At 53.3% G+C, this 24,262-nt stretch overlaps 1 protein-coding gene across 1 annotated transcript; it reads left to right on the top strand.

Annotated features, from left to right (window-relative positions):
• The first annotated feature begins 191 nt into the window (after positions 1-191).
• Mast1 (microtubule associated serine/threonine kinase 1) lies at positions 192-24,074 on the top strand. The gene is made up of 26 exons (XM_076847389.2): positions 192-274; positions 1,888-1,976; positions 2,439-2,514; positions 4,456-4,534; positions 6,513-6,673; positions 7,042-7,117; positions 7,292-7,501; positions 8,715-8,816; positions 8,902-9,034; positions 9,117-9,184; positions 13,366-13,448; positions 13,538-13,746; positions 16,706-16,844; positions 16,941-17,073; positions 17,208-17,373; positions 17,476-17,577; positions 17,737-17,859; positions 18,361-18,470; positions 19,273-19,445; positions 19,521-19,768; positions 20,082-20,288; positions 20,505-20,734; positions 21,003-21,125; positions 21,214-21,350; positions 22,527-22,714; positions 22,816-24,074. Exons 1-26 carry the CDS (start codon positions 192-194, stop codon positions 24,072-24,074), a joined length of 4,707 nt encoding a protein of 1,568 aa, XP_076703504.1.
• The last annotated feature ends 188 nt before the right edge of the window (positions 24,075-24,262 follow it).

Below are 24,262 nucleotides of genomic sequence, written 5' to 3'. Positions count from 1 at the left end.
CGCGCGCGCAGGCGGGGCGGAGCGCGCGGACACACAGCAGCGCCCCCTCCCGACCGGCTGCAGCCGCAGGGCCCTCCCCTCCCCCGCCCTCCCCTGGCCGCTGCGGCTCCAGCCTCCGCCCCACGCGCTCGCTCCCCGCGCCGCCGCCGCTGCTGCTGCCGCACCTGCCACCATGTCGCCGCCGCCGGGTCATGTCTGACTCTCTCTGGACCGCGCTTTCCAATTTCTCGATGCCCTCCTTCCCCGGCGGCAGTATGTTCCGCCGCACCAAGAGGTAGACCCCCGAACCCCCAGACCTTGTCCCGGCCCTCCGCGTAAAGCCGCCCCTTAGGCTGCTGCAGCAGGGCGGGGCCCGGGATGCTGCTCCCGGTCCAGCTGCGCCAGAGGTGTCCGCGCTTCGCCTTCTTGCCGGGATGGGATTCAATTTGGGCGGTGCGGGTCGGGAGCAGGGGGACTGCAAACTGGATAGATGGCCGCAGGGGGAGGGGTTGGCCGGGTGGGGGTTGCAGAGCCTTTGTCTACTGGTGCTACGGGCTTTGCCAGCCTGGTGGGTGTTGGGAAAGAAGGGGAGGGTGGGGGGCTTGGCACCCTCAGAACAATAGCCGCAGCCTGGCCTCCCCCCACTCCCATGCCGCGTGCTCCTGGACGTGCTAATGTGCTCAGTCACTGCGGCTGAGGGTGGAGGGGCTGGAGGGGCTGGGGGCTCCCTCTTCAGGAGCTGGTATCTTGAAAGGCAGAAGAAAAGGGGATCTTGTATCATAGCTCAGATCCCCCCAATATAGCCTCACATTGAATATAGTGACACAGCGTCACACAGGACATGATGTCACACACACATACACACACAACAGCCCTAGTGGCCCAGATATGCCGGGAGGTGCCACACATACCCAGCCATACAACCAGGCATGCATCAGCCACAGGTCAAAGCCATGCACAAATGGGGACATCAGTGGTGTCACACATAGACTCGTAAACCCACAGATACAACATCATGTATCCCTAGTAAAATGTGTGTCACAAGCATCGCCATTAACAAACACAGTCTTGCTATCCAAGATGCACACAGATACATGTGTAGTGATGACACATCCATGCACCTAACGATGTCAAAACACAAGATATCATCCCCAGTCATGTCATTTGCTGTGTCACACTGATATCAGGACAAACACAGGGAATCTTGCAGAGACAGAGAAACACACAAAACCATGTTTTATCACACACAAGACTCATCAGGGTATGTCATACATGTTGACATGCTTGGACATGCCCAGTGTCACAAGATGTTAAACTCACACACAGAAGATGCCAGACATGGTTAATGTGACACACAGACACAGGCCAGTATCTTGCAAAGATTCAGAATGCTCCACCAAATCTTAAACATATGAACTCATTCATCATACATTGTACAGAACACATAGTCATGGACAAGTCAAGTTCATACTGTCTCACATAGACCTTCAAAGCACAATTGGGTTACACATGATGTCACTCTTGGATGCACACAATGTCACACAATGTTGAACTCATACAGTGGATGCCACACATGAATACACACTTCAATGTCAAGCACAGAGCCAAGGACACACACCCAGGATCATCAGTGGTATCACCATAACTGTCACATTGTAATTGACACTGGGTTCCAGAGGGCCACACATAATCTACATTGGGAGTGTCTCAAGTAGGTTTCACGCACTTCCCCTGCCGCACACGGTACTGCAGAGACCTCCATTGCCTCCTCTTCCAAGAAGTCCTCCCGGGGCGCCTCCAAACACACCTGGATGGGAGAGGAGTGAGGATCTGAGATGGGAGGGTGGCTGGATGGGCAGGAACTCAGTGGGTTGCATTCTGTCCTGTCCCCCCCCCCCTTCCCCACAGCTGCCGCACCAGTAACCGGAAAAGCCTCATCTTGACCAGCACTTCACCTACGCTGCCTCGACCCCATTCCCCACTGCCGGGCCACTTGGGTGAGACAAGTGGTGCAGTTTTGATGGGTGTAATGGACCAGATAGGAGACCTTGTTTCGGGGACATGACCATACCGCAGGCAGGGGCTGTCTGGAAAGAGGAGGACTGGGATTGAACAAGGGGCAGGCCTGTCCTTGTAATGGCATGGTCAGTCGGTGGAGTGAAGGGCATGGGTGGGCAGAGGCTCAGGAGAAGCTGGATTGGAAAGCGGATAGAGATGAAAGGAGGAGCCATAGCTAAAGGGCGGGGTCATCTCAGATGAAGGTTAAAACTAAAACTAAACCTTCCACTTAAAAATGTTTGGAGAGGCGGGGCCACAACCAAAGGGGCGTGGCCTACCATACATGGGTTGGACTAGACTAAAGGAGATGGGCTGCTGATTGCAACCCTCTTTGGTTATTAGATGGCCAGATGGAATCGCTCCACACCTCAAGCCAAAAACATCCTCTCTTTCCACCACAGGTAGCAGCCCCCTGGACAGTCCCCGCAACTTCTCTCCCAATACCCCCGCCCATTTCTCATTTGCCTCCTCCCGAAGGTGAGTCCCTCCCTTGAGGGTCCCAGAACCCTGTCAGGGCCCTTTCCACCCACCCGCCATCTGTGCTCCTCCTAATTTACCCGATCTGGGGCCTGAGGGGACCAGTGGAGTGCCCCAAGGTCCCAGCGGAAAGGAGCGCCCAGACTGAGGGGCGGGGCCTATTAAAGGGCGGGGCCAATCGCTGATCCTGAATGGGAAAGGGTGCCCGGCCTTCTTTGCTTCAGCGTGAGAGCGCGTGCGCGCTCTGGGCCCAGGGTCTCCTCCCCAGCCCGGCTCCTGGCCTGGTGTTTCCATAGCAACAGGACAGGGTAGCTGAGACCAGGTGCGCAAGCGCAGACTGCGTGATGCCCGTGGAGGGAGTTGGTCTCTGAGGTGGGGGAGGGTGGCTATGGCCGGCCATTTCTCCAGGTCCCAACGCGAGGACTCAGGTTTCCCTGGGAGGTTTTCTGAGGGCCTGTGTTGCATCCTTAAATGAATTTTCTGGGGGCCTTTGGGGGAGGTAAAGAAGGTCATCTTTTTTGGAGAAAGTTTTGGGGAGTCACCAGCAGTCGGGGCAGGTCTCATTTTCTTTGAACTTTATTCATTCTAAAAAACGGTGTCTGAACACCAGCATGTGCTAGGAGCTACACATTCGAGGTGAATGACACCTTTCTACTTTTAGTATTGAGTGGGGTGGGCAGAGAACGGGGAGTATTGCAAAAACTGATGAAGTCTGGGGCAGGTGTCACAGGGATGGTGGGGACAGAGGACAACTCCTTGGAGGACGGGAGGGATGGAATTTAAGTGAGGGCAATAGGGAGCCAGGACCAAGCTCTAGGATTGTCCTGCTATGCTCATCTGGATGGTGGGTGGGCTGAGCCAGGGCATGTGGGGAGGAAGGAATATGGGAGTGTGTGTGTCCATTGACTGTGCTGTCTGTGTGGCTGAGTGTAAGTGTGTGTATGAGGACACATGGGCCCACACATGCCTCCCTGGGTATGTGCATCCGTGTGTGTGAACTTGTGTGTGACTGTGTGGAGGTGCACCCCCCCCCAGTGTCTCCAGGAGAGGATATGAACTGGGAGTGTGAATGCGTGTGTGAGCAAGCACATAGATGTGAGGAGCACACGCCGCCTGCATGTATCTATGGAAACGTGCATCTGTGTGTGTGAGCATGCGGCTGTGTGAGTTTAAATGTGTTGCACTAAGACAGTCTTAGAAGTGCTTCTGCATGAATGTGCAAATGTACAGTATGTGGGAGCTGATGTGTATGTGTGAGTGTGAGTCTTGGGTCTCTGCAAGTGTATCTGAGTGAATGTCTGTGCTTGCATGTGTATTTGGGTCCATATGTAGGATGATGAATGCAGGTGAGGAGTGTGCTGAGGACCGTGTGTGTGTGTGTGCACTTGTGTGCGTGTGTGTGTGCTTGTGTGCGTGTGTGTGTGTGTGTGTGTGTGTGAAGTAAGAATGAGTGACTATAAGTCCATGAACTTGACCACACTAGCTACACTAACACTTGAGGGTGTGGTGGGAGTCCCTGTGCGTGTTCAGAGAGTGCGGGGCTTGGGGGTGAGGCAGTGTGTGGGGAGGGCCTTCTCCACTGGGGAGGTAGAGGCTCTGCCTCTCAGGGAGGAGCTTCCCTAGCGGCGCACTTCTGAGATCCCGGAGCTTGACTTCCTTAGGTGGGCTCTTCCAGTCTGCCTGGTGTCCCCTCTGGGGATAAAACTGAGCAAGGGAGGATCACGAGGAGGGACAGAGGAGACGGGAGCTTCTGAGAAGACGCAGTTGCATGGCCAGAAGACCACCTCGCGGTCCCTTAACTCCGAGGGCTGTCAGTAGTCACAGAGTCCAGTTAGAGTCCCACACCCCTGCCCTGGCCGTAGCTAGTGGCTTCTCCCACTCCTCAAGGAATGGGGGACCTATGGGGCCTGGTGGCCTCTGAGCACCTCGGTTGGGTTCCAGGGCGGATGGACGTCGCTGGTCACTGGCCTCGCTCCCTTCATCTGGCTATGGCACCAACACGCCCAGCTCCACCGTCTCGGTGAGTGTGGTGGTGCGGTGGCTGCGGGGTGAGGGGCCCTGCCACCTGTAGCCTGCCGCCCAGGCCAGCACCTGGGCTGCACTTTCTGTTCGTCATGGGTGTCCACTTGTCCATCTATTAGAGAGTCGCAGTCCCCACCATGAAAGCCCTGGTCTCTGCCCCGGCGCACCTTCCTGGGAGTTCTACTCAGCTCCAACTCATTTGTAGATGGTGAGGTCCAAACTCTCAGTGTTAAGCCACTTGCCCAGGTGCCTGCAGCCAGCCGCAGCCAGGCCATAGGGTTTGCCCTGAACCCATTTGCTTTTCCCCACTCCCAATCCCTCAAAATCCTGTCCATCAGCCCCCTTTCCTACTCCTGTCTCTGGTATGCGGTTGAGCAGACAAAGATCATGTGACTGTCATTTGGTGGGGGGTCATGTGACTCAGCTTGGGGGAGCTTCATGGAAGACTTCCTGGAAGAGGTGGCATTGAAGCCAAGACAAAGTGTCAGCTTGAGTTTGGCAGGTGGAAGAGAGGGAGAAGGCTGTTCTAGGAAGGGGGACAGCTTGTGCCAACCCCAGAGGCCACAGAAAACTTGCTCTATTTGGAAAGTTGAAAGTAGCCTTGTGTGGAGCGTTGGGTTGGAGAGGGAGAAAGAGAGGTGACGCAGGCAGCGACCTCAATCTTTCTGGGACCAGAACACAGAGGTGGATTTTATTCTAAATCCAATGGAGAAACTCTAGAACAACTATATTGCTTCATGTTAAGTTGTATTAAAATTTCAGTTTGAACAACCTAAAATTGTCACTTAGTAGTTCACAGATAGTATGCCTTTATTATGTGTGTGGAATTGGAGACAGAACCCAGGAACATGGGTTCCATGGAATGTGCTAAGCATGTTCTCTACCATTGAATGACATACCCAGCCCCTATTTTTTAAAAATAGATGTGGATGAGTTTTTTTTTTTTTCCTTCCTGACACTAGGGATTGAACACAGGGCCTGCTCTACAATTGAGCTATATCCCTAACCCTTAACAAAAAAAAATTTTTGAGACAGGGTCTTGCTAAGTTGCTTAGGGTCTCACTAAATTGCCGAGGCTGGCCTTTAACTTGCAATCCTCCTGTCTCAGCCTCCCAGGTATCTGGAATTACAGGCAGGTACCACTACACCCTGCTAGATATGAGGAGTTTTAAGCAGGGAGTGGGTGATGTGAAATTTAAAAAGCCTATTCTGAGACCTGGGGCTGAAGCTCAGTGGTAGAGCACTTGCCTCGCATGTATAAGGCACCAGGTTCAAAAATAAATAAAGATATTGTGTCTATCTACAACTAAAAAAAAAAAAAAATTTTAAAGCCTATTCTGAATGCAGGCCAAATCATATGGATGTCCTTGTGTGTCCCCACTGGTGATTGTGGGTCTGTCCCAGTTGATGCCAGGCCCTGTCCACCAGGGACCAAATAGGGTCAAATCCCTGTTCTTGAGGAATTGACAGCAGTAACAAATAAATAATAAGGGTGTAGTGTGTCAGGGGATAAAGCAGTAAACACGGGATAGGAAGGCATTAAGGCAAAGATGTGGAGGGGAAGGTGTGAGTCAAGCAGCTATGTTCCAGACGCTGGAACAGCCAGTGCAAAGTCCCTGAAGTGAGAGCCTGCCTGGCTTGCTTAAGGATCAAGGAGGTCAGTGTGGCAGGAGCAGAGCAAGCAAGGGGGAGAGTGGGAGGGGGCAGTGGCTGGAAACAGGGCCAGATGGGGCAGGATCTTGTGATCTAGAGGGGAGACTAGGTGGGAGCCATTTCCATGTCTCTGCCAGTGGCCTCATGTGTCTCTGTTCACCTGACTGTTGCCAGGAGTCCCAACCAGGTCCCTGGGATCTAAGGATCATAAACCATAAGGCCAGGGTCAGGATCTATGGCGTGAACCTGGCCTTGTCTAGTGGCTCACCCTAGCCCACTGAGGTTGCTCCAGTGACTGATCCCGACCCCACCCTTCCCCCTAGTCCTCCTGCTCCTCCCAGGAGCGCCTGCACCAGCTCCCCTACCAGCCCACCGTGGACGAGCTCCACTTCCTGTCCAAACACTTCGGCAGCACTGAGAGCATCACCGACGAAGATGGGGGCCGCCGCTCCCCGGCAGTGCGACCCCGATCGCGGAGCCTCAGGTAGGAAGGCACCCCCCCTCCAAGCTGGCGGTCTCGGGGCTTGTGCATTGAGGGACCCAGGTCCCCAGAAAATAAAGTGGACCTAGGGCTGGGCATGCTTATCATCCCAGCGATTTGGTAGGCTGAGGCAGAAGGATCCCAAGTTCGAGGCCAGCCTCAGCAATTTAGCGAGGCCCAAAGCAACTTAGCGAGACCCTGTCGCAAAGTAAAATATTTTTTAAAAAGGCTGGAGATGTGGCTCAGTGGTACAGTGCCCCTGGGTTCAATCTCCAGTTCCAAAAAATATTTAAAATACAGTAAAAATAAAGTGGATCTAGGACTGGCTCGGAGGCAGGGGGATAAACAGAATGGGGCTTCTCTCCCCACAGCCCCGGCCGCTCCCCCTCCTCCTACGATAACGAAATCGTGATGATGAACCATGTCTATAAGGAGCGGTTCCCCAAGGTGAGACCGGGCACTGGGAGGCCGAGGGGAGGCGGGCCCGCGGGGGCACTCGCTCGCTCGCCTTGGCTCCGCGCGCCCCCTGGTGGCCTGCGCGCACAGCACAGTCTCGGCGGCGACAGCCTCAGGGCTTTGCCTGGCCATGGGACCTCCGCCCTGTCTTGGTCCCTCCCGCAGGCCACCGCGCAGATGGAAGAAAAGCTGCGCGACTTTGCCCGCGCCTACGAACCTGACAGCGTGCTGCCGCTGGCCGACGGTGTGCTCAGCTTCATCCACCACCAGATCATCGAGTTGGCCCGGGACTGCCTGACCAAGTCCCGCGATGGTCTTATCACTACCGTCTACTTCTATGAATTGCAGGAGAACCTGGAGAAGCTGCTGCAGGACGTGAGTGTGCGCGGAGGCCGGCCCCACCATCTCAGGCTCTGAACTCAGATCAGGCCCGATGCCCCGCCCCATTCAGGGAGCCCCTACCACCTGCCAGGCGCTGGTGAGGAGCTGAGGATTCCGGAGTAGAAGAAAAGGACGTGGTCCCACCCTAGGTCTGATGCGGGATGCGGGAATTTAACCTTCCTCACCTCCTTCAGGTCTTGACTCAAATGCTCAGCACACAGTAGATACTTAATCAGTGTGTCGGTTAAATAACCGTACAGGCATGTACCACCACACGTGCCCCGTCGATGATCACGGATAGCATTTGTTGAACACCCATACTGTGTGCTGGAGCTTTGGAAACACAGGAGATAAACATTCCACCCCCTCCGCCGCCGAAATCCTGGTGCTGGAGATGCATAAGAAATAAACAGATCAAGAAATGTGATGATGTCACCTGACGCATAGGGCTATGAATGGAACAGAAGGGAACAGCTGGACCAAGTGTCAGGGAGGCCTCCCTGGGGATGTGAGATTGAAATTGGGACAAGAATAATAAGTGGCAGCTATAAGAAGAGATAGAGGGAATGTGTGCTGAGCAGAGGGAACAGGTCCGAGGTGGGAAGACAGTCTGGGAAATTTCAGTCCTGAAGGGCAGCATTACCCATTAGGTGTCAGAACTGAGGTTCAATCCATCTGCTGCCACTATGTCCACAGGATTTGAGAGCACAAATTCTGGACCATCTAGGTTCTCATTCAGCTCACCACTAACTTGCTGTGCAGTTTTTGCCCCACTAGTTAACCACTGTGTGCCTCAGTGCTTCTATAAAAAAGGGAGTTTACACATTCCCCCCCCTGCCCCCATACTGGGGGTGCATGCTAAGTACATGGTCTACCACAGAACTGTACCTCCAGCCCCTTCTTTATTTTTTATTTTAAGACAGAATCTCTTTAAGTTGCTGAGGTTGGCCTCAAACTTTTGATTCTCCTTCCTCAGCCTCCTGAGTAACCACACAGGCATGTACCACCACACTCAGCTATAGGACTGTTCCGAAGATGAATGAGTCAAGGTTTTAGGGCAGTGTTTTCTATAATCATTAATATTATTGTTATCATCATTTTTACTGTGTAGCCTGGGCCTCAGTTTTCTCACCCTGTGGGGCTGGGAGAGGCACCTGGCTGAAGCAGGGTGCCTGTGAGTCCCAATCCCTTTTGTCCCCCACCTCAGGCCTATGAACGCTCAGAGAGCTTGGAGGTGGCCTTTGTCACTCAGCTGGTGAAGAAATTGCTCATTATCATCTCGCGCCCTGCCCGGCTGCTGGAGTGCCTGGTGAGGGGCCTGGCTGGTGGGCAGGGGGCGCTGCTGGGGTGGGGACTCTAGGAAGCCACCGCGAACCCGCCCTGTTCTTCCCCAGGAATTCAACCCAGAGGAGTTCTACCATCTGCTGGAGGCAGCGGAGGGACACGCCAAGGAGGGCCACCTGGTCAAGACGGACATCCCCCGCTACATCATCCGCCAGCTGGGCCTCACCCGCGACCCCTTCCCAGGTGCCAGCGGGAGGGCGCGGGGCGCGGTGGCCAAGCAGGCCTGGCCTCGTGTCGCCCAGGCTCACTCTCCCTTCGTCCCTAGACGTGGTCCACCTGGAGGAGCAGGACAGCGGGGGCTCCAACACCCCAGAGCAGGACGAGCTCTCCGAGGTAGGCCCCCGCCTGCCCCGGGCTCCCTGCCGGTTCTCTGCCTGCAGACTGGCTGGACCTCTGGGGTCTCGTGGGACCGCGTCCCTCACACACCGCGAGCCTCAGTTTCCCCACCTGTAGGATGGCATTGAGATAGCTCTTCCTCCATGAGCTTTTTGCCCTTTTTCTTTTCTTTACTTTAAAAAATAATTTTTATTTTATTTTATTTTGGTCAGAGGAAGTGCTGGGCGAGTGCTCTGCCTTGAACCACGCCCCTGCCCCACGGGCCTCTTTTTTTTTGTTTGTTTGTTTATTTGTTTTTATGTGGTGCTGAGGACCAACCCAGGGCCTTGCATGCACAGGCCAGCGCTCTGCCCCTGAGCCACAACCCTCCCCACCCCCCATGGGCCTTTTATCACCATAAAATACACATAGCATAAAATGTACCTTTTTCTTTCTGAGACAGAGTTTCACAGTGCTGCCCAGGCTGACCCTGATTCCCGGGCTGCAGCGATCCTCCCGCCCCAGCCTCCTGTGTGGCTGGGAACTCGGCGGCGGCCTCTATGCCTAGCAAAATGCACCATTTTTTCCATTTTGTTTATTTTTATTTTTTTAATTTTTTGGTGGTGCTGGGGTTGGAACCCAGGGCCTCATGCATGTTAGGGGCTCATTCTGCCACTGAACTGCATCCCCAACCACTTTAGAATGGAGGATTCAGTGGCAGTTAGTACATTTATAATTTTGTAAGCCATTACATCTGTCTAGTTCCAGAACTTTCTTATAACACCAAAAAGAAGCATCATTCTTGTCAGCCTTCATCTTGTCTTCCTCCAGCTCTGGCAACCGCTGATACACTTTATAAATCTATGGATTTGCCCATTCTGGATATTTCATAGGAATGGAATAATTCATTCCGTGGCCTTTTGTGTTTGACTTATTTCACTTAGCATAATGTTTCAGGATTTAAATTTTATTTTATTTTATTTTTTGTGTCAGGGATTAAATTTAGGGGTGCTTAACCACTAAGCCACATCCCCAGCCCTTTTTTTTAATTTTTTTTTTTTTTTTTTTTTTTTTTTGACACCGGGGCTTGCTAAGTTGCTTAGGGACTTGCTAAGTTGCTGAGGCTGGCTTTGAACTTTCAATCCTCCTGCCTCAGCCTTCCAAGCTGCTGGGATGACAGGCATGCCCCAGCACACCTGGCTTCTTTCCCTACTCTTACACCACAATTGACACGGGTGACTCCTGTGACCTAAAGGTGTAGGGGTTTCTCTTCACCATTAAGCAACCATTCTGCAGCAAGGGATGCCAGCTGGGTGTCCTGTCACTAACTCAGTTCTGACATTGGCTGCATGGAGAGAGCTCAGATCCTAGGGGTTGGAAGCTCGGTGCTGAGGGTCCCCTGCCCCACTTTAGACACCTGCTGCCAGTTCCAGGTGGTTTTCCCTGTGCTTCTGACAGACCCACCGTCAACCAGGTTCCTACGACTTCTTCCTTGGGTTTGGTTAATTTGCTTGAGTGGCTCAGAGACCTCAGGAAAATCCTCACTGTTTGCCAGTTTATTATAAAGGATACAAATGAAGAGATAACAGGAGGAGATATGTGAAAAGGGACACCGAGTTTCCATGTCCTTTTTAGGGGCACTGCTCTCCAGAACCTCACATTTCAGCCATCTGAAGGTTCTCAGGACCCTGTCTTTTTTCTTTCTTTTTCTTTTTTTGTCTGTTTGTTTATTTGGGGCAGTAAAAAGGGCTGGGGATGTGGCTCAGTGGGTAAGCACCCCTGGGTTCAAGCCCAGGACAAACCAACAAACAAAAAAACAAAACAAACACACACACACACACACACACACACACACAGACATTACAATCTCACAGGACATCGGATTTTCACCTTTGGCTGTTGAGGGTAGTGCTACCATGAACATGTAGACACATATCATTTGAACGACTGATTTCAGTTCTTTTGGACACATACCTAAGGGTGAAATTGCTCGCTTCTATGGTAACTCTTCATTTAACTTATTACATAAGCTTTGAATAAATTGACTAGCTCCTCGTGTGAGTGGCACCTTGGCATGGTAAAAACTGCCCAAACTGCAGATCAGGAGCATAAATGGCTGAGGGGCAAGCACCCCAGGGCACAGGGTAGCCCCCACATAGCGCCGCCTGTTCCACCACAGCATTGGCAGAACTTCCGGTTTGGTTGGCTTTTGCAGTACTGGGGATGGAACCTAGGGTCACGCACATGCTAGACAAGCACTCTACCACTGAGCAACACGCCCAACTCGCCTTTATTTTATTTTGGGGCAGGGTCTTTTTAAGTTGCCCAAGTTGGCCTTCACTTGGGATCCTCCTGCCTTGGCTTTCACAGTACCAGGAGTATAGGCATGTGCCACTGCGCCTGGCTTCCCTATTCTTTTCTTTCTTTCTTTTTTTTTTTTTTTTTTTTTTTGCCTGATTCACCTGCTGCTTCTGAAATATGTGTTAAATCCTTGTTTTTTTTAATATTTATTTTTTAGTTTTAGGTGAACACAATATCTTTATTTTGTTTCTATATGGTGCTGAGAATCGAACCCAGTGCCTCACGCATGCTAGGCAAGTGTGCTACCACTTGAGCCACATCCCCAGCCCCTAAATCCTTGTTTTGAGCAGTTTCTCCGTGTAATTCTGTCATTTTGGGGTCAGATATTTTTAGACTACATCATTAGAATCATATAAGATACATATATATTTTTTGTGGTGATACCAGGGATTGAACCCAGGACCTCACACATGCTAGGCAAGAGCTCTACCCCTAGGCTACACCTTTGCCCTTTATTTTGACACAGGCTCTAAATTGACCACTCTGGCCTTAAACTTGCAATCCTCATGCCTTAGCCTGAGATTTCGGGCCTCTACCACCAGGCCCAGCCCTTACAGGTTTATTAAACCAGTTTCCTATAGATGAACATTGGCATTATTTCCAGCCTTGCAATGAGCATGATAGTACATGTGCTTTTTTTGGGAGGCGGGTGTGTGTGCCAGGGATTGAACTCAGGCATGCAACCTCTGAGCCACATCCCCAGCCCTAGTTTGTATTTTGTTTAGAGTCAGGGTCTCATTGAGTTGCTTAGTGCCTCGCTTTTGCTGAGGCTAGCTTTGAACCCGTGATCCTCCTGCCTCAGCCTCTCGAGCTGCTGGGATGACAGGCGTGCACCACGGCGCTTGGCCATGAGCAGTTTTTTACATGTGCATAAGCATCTGTAGCACAAATTCGGAAGTGAAGTTGCTGCATCGGAGACCAAGTATTTGTAATTCTCATATATACCAGATTACCTTCCAGGGGAGCTTTACTTTTTTGGGGGTGTGTACTGAGGCCTGAACCCAGAGGGACTCTACCCCTGAGCTATATCCCTAGCCCTTTTTATTTTTTATTTTGAGACAGCATCTCACTAAATTAAACTTTGGATCCCTCTGCCTCAGCTTCTCAAATTGGCAGGCGCCACCTTGGCCAACAGCTATACAACTTTTATTTTTATTTTCTTTTGATAGTGCTGGGGGTGGAACCCAGGGCCTCAGGCATGCTAAGCATGTACTCTACCACTGAGCAACACTCCCAGCCTCGTTGTGCTAATTTACACTCCCAACATGGAGATGTAAAAGTTGTGTTGATCTGTGGCTGTTGATCTGTAGTTTGTTAATCTTTGGTTCTGTTGTTTTTTGTTTGTTTGTTTGTTTGTTTTCTCCCCCGCCCCCCATCTCATCTGCTAGCTATGGAATGGTGGTATCATAGCTGGGGTAGTCGGAATTTGCCTTTCTGCTATTTTAGAGAGGTTAAGCAACCTTCCTAAGCTTATAAGCTCTAACTCTACCTCCCATCCCTTGCCTATTTTCCTCTTCCATCCCTAGGCTTCTTGATCTTGATTCTGGGATCAATAAGCAGAACTTGATCCTGCACAACCCTTCTCTCTGTCTGCTAGTCTGATGCCCAGCCCTTACAGGCTTATTAAACCAATTCTGCAGGTGTTCTGCTCTTCCTAAGGGAAGAAGTTGCAGACACGTCTCCAGAGCCAGTCTTGGGTTAATTCTTCACTGTGGCACTTGGATGACAGACCCAGCCGCCCTCTCTGTGCCCCCGTTTCCCGATTTATAAAAACAGTAATGACAAGGAGTCCCACTGTCAGGATGGTGGCAAAGGTGACCTCGTGCTTTCCCCTGCAGGGCCGCAGCAGCAGCAAAGCCAAGAAACCGCCCGGGGAGAGTGACTTCGATACCATCAAGCTCATAAGCAACGGTGCCTACGGGTGAGCCACCCGGGGCTCTGGCGGGGGAAGGGTGGCGGAGGCCGGGTGTCTCGGAGGTGACGGCCGGTCCTCGCTCTCTCCCCCTGCAGGGCTGTCTACCTGGTGCGACACCGCGACACACGACAGCGCTTCGCCATGAAGAAGATCAATAAGCAGAACTTGATCCTGCGCAACCAGATCCAGCAGGCCTTCGTGGAGCGGGACATCCTCACCTTCGCCGAGAACCCCTTTGTGGTTGGCATGTTCTGCTCCTTCGAGACGCGGCGCCACCTCTGCATGGTCATGGAATACGTGGAAGGTGTGGCTGCCTGCGGGGCTGCTGGGCTCGCGAGGGCTGCCGGGGGCGTGTGACCCGCGGTCACCGCACTGTCCACCTGTTGATCCATCTTGTTACTGACCCGTCCATTCATTACCTTTATTTATTTGTCCAATCATCTACTGGTTTATCGATGTGCTTTTTATTTCATCAATATAGATACTGCCACCCTGTGTCCTTTACCCATCCACCCGTCCTTCCATTTAGTCATTTACATTCCATTTCTCTATGCCTACATCCATGCACCTATTCACTGATTGGCTTGTTTATTTGAGATGGGGTCTCACAGTGTTGCTCAGGAGGAACACCTGGGCTCAAATTATCCTCCTGCCTCAGGCTCCTGAGTAGCTGACCACAGGTGTGTGCCAACCCGCCTGGCCTTCATGCATTCACTTATTCTACGCTCCATCTGTTGACCACTCATTATTTTGTTTACTCCTTCCACCTTTATTTAAATTGAGACTTTTTTCTTTTTGAGAAGAATTTTAGGTTTACAGGAAAATGTTTTGGAAAGTACAGAATTCCCACATGCTTCTCCTTTACTTCCTCCTGTGACCGCATATACTTTCTTTTTGTATGAACGTGGTAAATTTATTACAATTGATGAACCGATATGGATACATATCGAGGCCCAAAGGGTAATGGAGGCTTTACTCTGGATCTTATGCCTGTTATTCACCCATCCATCTTTTTATATATCCAGCCCTCCATTCAGTCACCTGTTTATTCATCGCCTCACTCACCGCCTATCATTCCTCCATACCTGTATATATATTTATTAACCCATCACCTATCTGTCAATATACTGTTTATGTTTTTATTTATTCACCCAGACTTCCCTTCTGGCTCCCATCTCTTCATCCATCTCTGCATTACACTGGCAATTATCTTATCTATCTAGACTATATCTATTATATCTATCTCTATTATATCTATCATTTATCTCTCTACTATCATCTGTCATCAATTTCTTTATTATATTCTTATTTATCATCTACCATACCAATCACCTATCATAGCTCTGCTATTTATCTATCTATCCTGTCTAACTGGCCAGCTTCCTCCATTAACCCACCAGTTCATCCATCAATCCACTTATCTATTCATCCAATCATCAGTACATATATTATTTTTTCATCTGTGTATTCATCCATTCACATGTATTCATTCCAGTAGGAACCCTGCCACCCCTGGAACACATACACGGTGTGCTTATTAGGACAAATACACCATCTCATAGGGCTGAGCTATGACACTTCCAAGCCTTAGTCCACCATACAGTTACTCAACAAGTGTCTTCATTGTCCCCCTCCTGGCATATGCTGTGCTAGAAAGACACTGGTGGCACAGAGGGACAACAGACAAACACCTGTCCCTCATGGAACTCACATTCTTCTGTGGAGACAAGGTAATTTTGGATGAGGATAGAAGGAGGACCATAGGCTGAAGGAGGTGAGGGAGATGTGGGTGGGCAGGGGTCTCCTTGAGGCCTGGGTTACACCAGGAAATGTGATCTCTTGGCTCAAAGTCTCCTAAAGAGAGTGTGTGGGTGTGGAGCAGCAGCAAGGAGGCCAGCGGGGCCTGGTGGGGAGCAGGGTGCGCTGGGCATGCAGGGCCTTGGCACCTGGAGCGGCATTGGATCTCATTCCAAATGCAAAGGAAGCCACTGAAGGGTTTTAAACAGAGTTGACCTGGTCTGACTTATGTTTTAAGAACATCTATTTGGCTTCAGTGGCAGCCAGATGCAGGGAAACCAGGGCAATGGCAGCTGCACTAGTCCCGGGTCATGGGGGAGGAGGTGGAGCAGCAGCTGCAGTGGGGATCTCTGGTGGCTTGAGCACACCTAGGGGTGTGTACTCAGGGCCCCCTGAGCATGGCTCAGCCCAAGTATCATTTAAAATCAACCCACCGTGGTTCCCAGCAGATTTGTGTGTTAGAATTAGTTGGAGGTGGGCACAGTGGTGCACTCCTGTAATCTCAGCAGCTCAGGAGGCTGAGGCGGGAGGATCACAAGTTCAAAGCCAGTTTTAGCAACTTAGCAGGGCCCTAAGTAACTCAGTGAGACCCTATCTCTAAAATATTTTTTTAAAAATCTGGAGATGTGACTCAGTGGTTAAGTGCCCTGGGTTTGATCCAGGTTTGAGATATATATATATATATGTATGTTGGGGTTGTGGTCAAATACAGATTCCTGGACCCTGCCTTCAAAGTCTCATTTGTCAATGTCTGAAGCCCAGCTAAATCTAACTCAAGCAAAAAAAAAAAAAAAAAAAAGGAAGAAGAAGGAGGAAGGAAAATATATTTGACTCAGTTGACATTCTTTTTGGTCTCAAACTTGTGATTATCCTGCCTCAGCCTCCCACGTGGCTGGAATGACAGGCATGTGCCACCACTCCTAGCTAGTTCATGTGATCTAAAATCAACAGCACCTTCTGCAGTCCCCGTGTGTAGGTTCTCTCACCATTCCAACAGGAATCTCTTCATTTCTTGGCTCTGCTCTCTTTGCAGGCCCTGAGGGAGCAAGGTTGTAAGTCAGCAGATCCCAGATTACATTTAGGAGTTTAGCAATCTTTGTGAGAAAAAGAGCAAAAATTCTGAGGGTTATTCCCTGGAACAACCTGCATTACAAGTTGACCCAGGTGATACACCTGGAGAGAAGTCTAACTCTTGTAAGGAAAAAAGCTGGGCACAGTGGCACACCCTCCTGTAATCCCAGCTGCTCAGGAGGCTGAGGCTGGAGGATCACAAGTTCAAGGTCTGCCTGGGCAACTTAGTGATACCTTGTCTCAAAAGTTAAAATAAAAAGGGCTGGAAAAGTTGTTCATGTTTCCTTATCTGCAAAGTGAATTGTGAGACAACGTGGATGCAGTGGTGTATGTCTAGCCCTTGGATCTGGGTCAGGGTACCACCTTTTCACCCACATCCATTCTCTGCCCCACAGGTGGCGACTGTGCCACCCTGCTGAAGAATATCGGGGCGCTTCCCGTGGAGATGGCCCGCATGTACTTCGCGGAGACGGTGCTGGCGCTAGAGTATTTGCACAACTACGGCATTGTGCACCGCGACCTCAAGCCGGACAAGTGAGCTTTGACCTCACCCAGCCCTTCCTCCCTGGCCCTTGGGAGGCTAGGGGTGAAGTGGACAGCCACCTCTGACCCCCCCATGTGTGTTTGCAGTCTCCTCATCACCTCCATGGGTCACATCAAGCTCACGGATTTCGGACTCTCCAAGATGGGGCTCATGAGCCTCACCACCAACCTGTATGAAGGCCACATCGAGAAGGATGCCCGGGAATTCCTGGACAAACAGGTGTGTGGCGGGCGTGGGGGTCACCGAGGGTGGAGTGACCCAGCAGGATCTCAGGGGCCCAGGGCCTGGTGGGAGGCAGTTCTCCCTCGAGGCCACTCCTGCGGCCAGGGCGCGGGCTGACCGCCTGCCCCCAGGTGTGTGGGACCCCAGAGTACATCGCGCCCGAGGTCATCCTGCGTCAGGGCTACGGCAAGCCAGTGGACTGGTGGGCCATGGGGATCATTCTCTACGAGTTCCTGGTGGGCTGCGTGCCCTTCTTCGGGGACACACCGGAAGAGCTCTTTGGACAGGTCATCAGTGGTATGTGCCTCCTAAGTGAGCAGGTGGGGGCACGAGTAGATGGGTAGGATGGGGGCCCCATGGGCTCCCAAAGCGATCTCTCAGCTCCAATTACCTTTGCAGATGACATCCTGTGGCCTGAGGGGGATGAGGCCCTGCCCACAGACGCCCAGCTCCTAATATCCAGTCTCCTGCAGACCAACCCCCTAGTCCGGCTTGGGGCAGGTAAGGGGTCTGCTGTGCAGGAGAGCTGAGGCCTGAGGGCCTGCTGAGGAACAGGACACCGGACCGGCTGTATCATGGCCTTAGGGTGGCCTTGGGGTGGAACATGGGGTGAAGGGCTGGGTTGGCCAGCAGCCGCTGCAGGAGTGCCTTGCCTCCCAGGTGGTGCCTTTGAGGTGAAGCAACACAGTTTCTTTCGAGACCTGGACTGGACGGGGCTGCTGAGGCAGAAGGCTGAGTTCATCCCCCACCTAGAGTCCGAAGATGACACCAGCTATTTCGACAGTGAGTGGCAACAGGAGATGGGGCCTGGGTGGAGGATGGGTCCCAAGACAGGACCTCAGTAAGGTCTGGGATAAACCTAGACACCTGGATAAGAAATCTGAAGTTGAGGCGTCGTGGCCAATGGGAACACCGAAGGGGCGTGGCCTGTCGCGGGGCGGGGCTATTCCAAGAACCAGTGAGAACCGTGGTTGCGGATAGGGGTGGAGTCCCGTCAGGGGAGAGTGAGTTCTGAGGTTGGGCTGGGGTCAGAGGATCCGACTAGAAATCAAAAGGAGGGGGCGTGGGCTGTTCTGAAGGGTGCCAGGGGACAGAGCGCTCTAAGTGGGATCTGGGGGTGTGGCCTCTCTGGGGTGGAGTGGTGCCTCTCAGAAAGGAGAAGGGACCCAGGATGGGCGCGGAGCCTGAACCCCTTCGAGAGTGTGGCCTCACCTGGAGGCCCGGCAAGAACCGGGGTGGAGCTCTGAGGAATGGACCGGTATCCACAGTCACCCCCGTCCCCAGCCCGCTCCGATAGGTACCACCACGTGAACTCCTATGACGAAGATGACACGACGGAGGAGGAGCCCGTAGAGATCCGCCAGTTCTCCTCCTGCTCCCCGCGCTTCAGCAAGGTGGGTCAAGGCTGGGCTTGATGAGGGGGTGAGGGGGAGACCAGCTGCGGGACTAGGGTTGGGGAAACAGGTGGATGAGGCCCCGAGGGGTCGTGGGAAGCAGGGCCCCAGGCGCCCAAGGCCTGAGTATTGGGAGGTTACTTAGCAGGTGGGAGTGAGCAGTGGAGAGGCCTGGGGGCAGTCAGGAGGGGACGTACAGGGGTTTGTTGGCATTGAGTGGAGTCTGAAGAGAACCAGGACACTTGGTGCGAATGAGGTTCACAGTGGGGCAGGGTTAAGTTGAACAGGTCCAGTTAGGATTGGGATGAGGATGACCGAAGGGTGGGACAAAGCTGAGCAAGGTCTAGCTTTGAGGAGAAACTTGGAGAGGGATGCCCTGTCCTCGCCTGGTTGAGGATAGCCACGAATTGGGTAGTGGCCTGGGTAGACTGGCTGGACAGAGAGCAGATGGTTGAGTTCTTTGGCGGGACCTAGAACTAGGCAAACCTAAACTTTGTGGGGCGGGGCTTGAGTTGAAGAATTGTTGAATTTTTTTTTAAGTGGGTTTTTTAAAAATTGTAGACAGATACAATATATTTTATTTATTTGGTTTTTTATGTGGTGCTAAGAGTCGAACCCAGGGCCTCACACATGCTAGGCAAGCGCTCTACCACTGAGCCACAACCCCAGCCCCAATTGTCAGATATGGAGAGAATTGGGCAGGGACCCTCAGGAAGAGAAGTGTGGTTTGGGCGCATCTATGTCAGGAAGCTGATTGGCTTGTGAGCGATGGCAGACCCGCCACCACTTACCCACCTTGCAGGTCTATAGCAGTATGGAACAGCTGTCGCAGCATGAGCCCAAGACCCCTGTAGCAGCCACAGGGGGCAGCAAGCGGGAGCCAGGAGCCAAGGACGAGAAGGTGGCCGGCAAGCGGGAGGGGCTGGGCGGCCTGACACTCCGTGAGAAGACCTGGAGAGGGGGCTCTCCGGAGATGTGAGCAGGGGTATGGATGGGTTTGGGGGCGGGGCATAGAGGCGTGTCTCCGCTGACCACGACCCCTCTGCGCAGCAAGCGCTTCTCTGCGTCCGAGGCCAGTTTCCTGGAGGGGGAGGCCAGTCCTCCGTTGGGTGCACGTCGCCGATTCTCGGCGCTGCTGGAGCCCAGCCGCTTCAGCGCCCCCCAAGAGGATGAGGATGAGGCCCGGCTGCGCAGGCCTCCCCGGCCCGGCTCTGACCCCCCAGGCTCGCTGGATGCACGGGCCCCCAAAGAGGCGGCTCAAGGGGAAGGCACTCCCAGCGCCGGGGAAACTGAGGCCAGTGAGTCCCCTCTCCTGCTGCCTTCCCCAATCCCCAGTGGTGATACACTGAGCATTTAATGAGCCTAGTACTATTCATACTCCATCCTGAAATGCTTATTAACAGTAGGAACACCGGATACTATGCTTGGACAGACTCGGAAACAGAGAACTTCTCTGTGTCAGGAGCTGTGCTGACTGTATATGTTATCCGCCTCAGTTAAATCACAATCCAGCAGGGGAGAGAAGTGGGAAGAGCACTCCAGGCACAGGGAACAGCATGTGAGAAGTCCCTGGCCTTGGACTATCTCTAACCCCCCTGTTCTGTGTCACAGCTGAGCGCCCACGCCCAGGTGACCTCTGCACACCCTTGAAGGATGGGGACCCATCAGGCCCTAGGGCCACCAATGACCTGGTTCTACGCCGGGCACGGCACCAACAGCTATCAGGGGACCCTGCGGTAGAAAAGCGGCCTTCTCGAACAGGCGGCAAAGTCATCAAGTCAGCTTCAGCCACAGCCTTGTCTGTCATGATTCCTGCAGGTGATGCAGGGTTCCACCCAGCAAGGGAGGAGCTACTCCCACTTGAGCCAGGACAGGCCAATGAGAATACTGCATTTTCCCTGTCCACAGTGATTGGCTCCATGATGGACCAATGACAGTCAGCTGTGGGACTTTGACAGGGAGGAGGGAGGAGCAAATACTGGGAGATCTGTAGGTAATTGGCCATGACCTGTGACCATGGTTCTATGTCTGCAGTGGACCCACATGGAAGCTCACCCCTTGCTAGTCCCATGTCACCACGATCTCTCTCTTCCAACCCATCCTCACGGGACTCCTCACCCAGCCGTGACTACTCACCTGCTGTCAGTGGCCTCCGCTCCCCCATCACCATCCAACGATCAGGCAAAAAATATGGCTTCACACTGCGGGCCATCCGTGTCTACATGGGTGACTCAGATGTCTACAGTGTCCACCATATTGTTTGGGTGAGCACTTATGGGTTACATTTGTTTCCAAGGGTGAGGAGAGGGGAGAGAGAAGGCCTCTGGATAAGAATCCCTCTTGACTCCCTCTTTAACTTACCTCTCTGACCCTCAGTTTCTTTATCTGTAAAAGGGGAAGAATATGACTATTTCATAAGGTGTTATGAAGACTATAGTGCATGTAGAGCCAGGTGTCTGGTACATAAGCTTATGGAGCTTTTCTTATTACTATTCCGGTTAATCATGCCCTTTTGGGATTCCCCATCACCAGCATGTGGAGGAAGGCGGCCCAGCCCAAGAGGCAGGCCTCTGTGCCGGGGACCTCATCACCCACGTGAATGGGGAACCTGTGCATGGCATGGTGCATCCTGAGGTCGTGGAGCTTATCCTTAAGGTGAGTGCGAGGTAGGGCCTGCACTGGGTGGAGGGTGAGGAAGACCTGAGCCTTCTCCAGCAGATCATTCCTTCCCTTTCTCCCCTAGAGCGGCAACAAGGTGGCAGTGACCACAACGCCCTTTGAAAATACCTCCATCCGAATTGGCCCCGCAAGGCGAAGCAGCTACAAGGCCAAAATGGCCAGGAGGAACAAGCGGCCCTCTGCCAAGGAGGGCCAGGAGAGGTGGGCAGAGCTGTAAATAGCCCAGTCTTTGATCAGTAGGAGGGGCTAAGGAGGTGGGATACAGGTGAGGACAGGCAAAGGGAAGTGCATGGGCAGGTGACTAGAGCAAAGGGGACCAACAATGTAAGAGGGGGGCTGGGAAAGTGGGGAAACCCAGGAAGGGAGGCAGTGCTAGGTTGGTGAGAGGCATGTGTCGTAGGCAGGTGTGCTTCAGATGTGGAGCAGAGAGAGCACGGAGAAGTGGCCATGTGTGTCCAGGAGATGGTCCTGCTCTGTTGGATGTGTTTAGAAAGAGGCTGGGTTAAGAGATTTCTATCAGGAGCGAGCATACCAGGCAAGACTGAGCCACCTGAAATTCAGTTATGTTGGCTAAAAGACAGGAGTCGTTCTAATAAATGCTCCCTTAGGGGATTGCGTTGTTGTGTGAACATCCACGAATGTACTTACACTTAGACAGCTGTGACACTAGGCTATATATCTCCTGGGACTATGGTGGTATATGTGGTCCTTCCCTGATCTTATGGAGGGCATGACTATGATTTCTTTATAGATTGAAGGAGCGAAGGGCTGGGGATTTGACTCAGTTGGTAGAGCGCTTGCCCATTCTGCAAGGCCCTGGGTTCTAGTCCCAGCGCTATAAATACAAACAAAGATTGAAGGAACTAGGTAAGGTGGGTGGGGATAGAAGTGGTGTTTTTTGTTTTTCTGTGGTACTGGGGATCGAATCCAGGGCCTCACATGCTAGGCAAGCGCTCTACCACTGAGCTACTACACCTTAGGACCCCAGAGTGCTGTTTTGATCAATGGATTTGGCCTGGACACTAAGGAAAGGATTTGAGTGAGAGGAGCCAAACTAGGCCGCATCAGGTGAATTAACCCTGATTGGTGGGTTGTAGGAGGAGAGGGTGGGGCTATGAATATGGGAGGAGCCAGAAGAGGCTGGTTTTGTTTGGATTGGTGTTTCTAGCTTGGACTGGGAGTGGCCAACAACGAGCGGGCGTGGTCCAAAGTGGGCGTGGCCAGGCAGGACTGAGACCAGGGAAATTCTGCCTTGATTGTAGAGAAAGTACTAGAAACTCGAAAGAGATTACAGCCGCTGCTGTGCAGCCCAGAAGTGGGAGGGGCCAAGACTCTGAAGTTTGATCCAGGTTGGGTGTTTCCCTCCCTTTCTCCCAGCAAGAAGCGCAGCTCCCTCTTTCGGAAGATCACCAAGCAGTCCAACCTGCTGCACACTAGCCGCTCTCTGTCGTCGCTGAACCGCTCACTGTCGTCCAGCGACAGTCTTCCCGGTTCGCCCACACATGGGCTGCCAGCACGCTCTCCCACACACAGTTACCGCTCCACGCCTGACTCCGCCTACCTAGGTAAGTTTTGCACCTGCGTGGGGTCGGGGGAGAGAGGCACTGGCTTATCAGTGGCCACTGGTGGCGGTGCTCACTGAGCGCTGCATCTCCCTGGCACGCAGGCGCCTCATCCCAGAGCAGCTCGCCGGCCTCCAGCACACCCAACTCGCCAGCGTCGTCGGCCTCGCACCACATCCGGCCCAGCACATTGCACGGCTTGTCCCCGAAGCTCCATCGCCAGTACCGCTCTGCTCGATGCAAGTCAGCCGGCAACATCCCGTTGTCGCCACTGGCGCATACGCCGTCTCCCACGCAGGCGTCACCGCCGCCGCTGCCTGGCCACACGGTAGGCAGCTCGCATACCACACAGAGCTTCCCAGCCAAACTGCACTCGTCGCCGCCCGTCGTACGTCCGCGCCCCAAGAGTGCCGAGCCTCCCCGCTCGCCGCTCCTCAAGCGCGTGCAGTCAGCCGAGAAGCTGGGGGCCTCGCTGGGCGCGGACAAGAAGGGCGCACTGCGCAAACACAGCCTTGAGGTGGGCCACCCAGACTTCCGCAAGGACTTCCATGGCGAGCTGGCGCTGCATAGTTTAGCAGAGTCCGATGGTGAGACGCCTCCCATCGAGGGTCCTGGAGTGACCCGTCAAGTCGCCGTCCGTCGCCTGGGCCGCCAGGAGTCGCCCCTGAGCTTGGGCGCGGACCCGTTGCTTCCTGATGGTGCTCCCAGGCCACTGATATCCAGCAAGGAGAAGGAGTCCCCTGGCGGGGCTGAAGCCTGCACTCCTCCCCGTGCTACAACCCCCGGAGGCCGGACCCTGGAGCGAGACCCGGGCTGCACGCGGCACCAGAGCGTTCAGACGGAAGACGGCGTGGGCGGGGTGGCAAGGGCAGTGGCCAAGGCGGCGCTGAGCCCTGTGCAGGAACACGAGACAGGCCGGCGAAGTAGCTCAGGAGAGGCTGGCACGCCCCTGGTGCCCATTGTGGTAGAGCCAGTGAGGCCGGGGGTCAAGGCAGAGGCGTCCCAGCCTCCAGGCACGGACTCCAAGGGTTTACAGGAACCCACCTCCCAGGCGCCCTCTGCACCGGAGGCCCCTCGGGGCCGGGAGCGCTGGGTCCTGGAGGTGGTGGAGGAGCGGACCACGCTGAGCGGAACTCGCTCCAAGCCCGCTTCCCCCAAGCTCTCCCCAGACCCTCAGACACCCATGCTAGCCCCAACCAAGAATGCGCCCAGCAGTGCAGGGCCCCCAGCCCCACCCACTTCCCTCCTGGTCCCAGGCACCAAGCCTGAAGTAGGGCCAACTTCCCAGTGCCCTGTTGAAGCTGTGCCTTCAGCAGGCCTGACCAAAAAAGGGGCATCCAGCCCAGCACCCCCAGGTCCATAGCCAAGGAGGCCGTTGGTCCTGTGTTGTACAGCCATCCTATACATATGTACACATATAAATAAAATGCGTCTGTGCTGTGTGAGCTCTCTGGGGCTCACCCTTTCTCCCCTGGCAAGGGAGACACATGTGCCAGCCCCCATGCCCCTGTGCCCGTTTGGAGGTGGAACTCTAGTCCTGGCTACCATGGA

This window comes from Callospermophilus lateralis, chromosome 1, assembly GCF_048772815.1.
Source record: "Callospermophilus lateralis isolate mCalLat2 chromosome 1, mCalLat2.hap1, whole genome shotgun sequence".
Taxonomy (NCBI): Eukaryota; Metazoa; Chordata; class Mammalia; order Rodentia; family Sciuridae; genus Callospermophilus; species Callospermophilus lateralis.
This window is presented reverse-complemented; position numbering and strand designations above follow the sequence as displayed.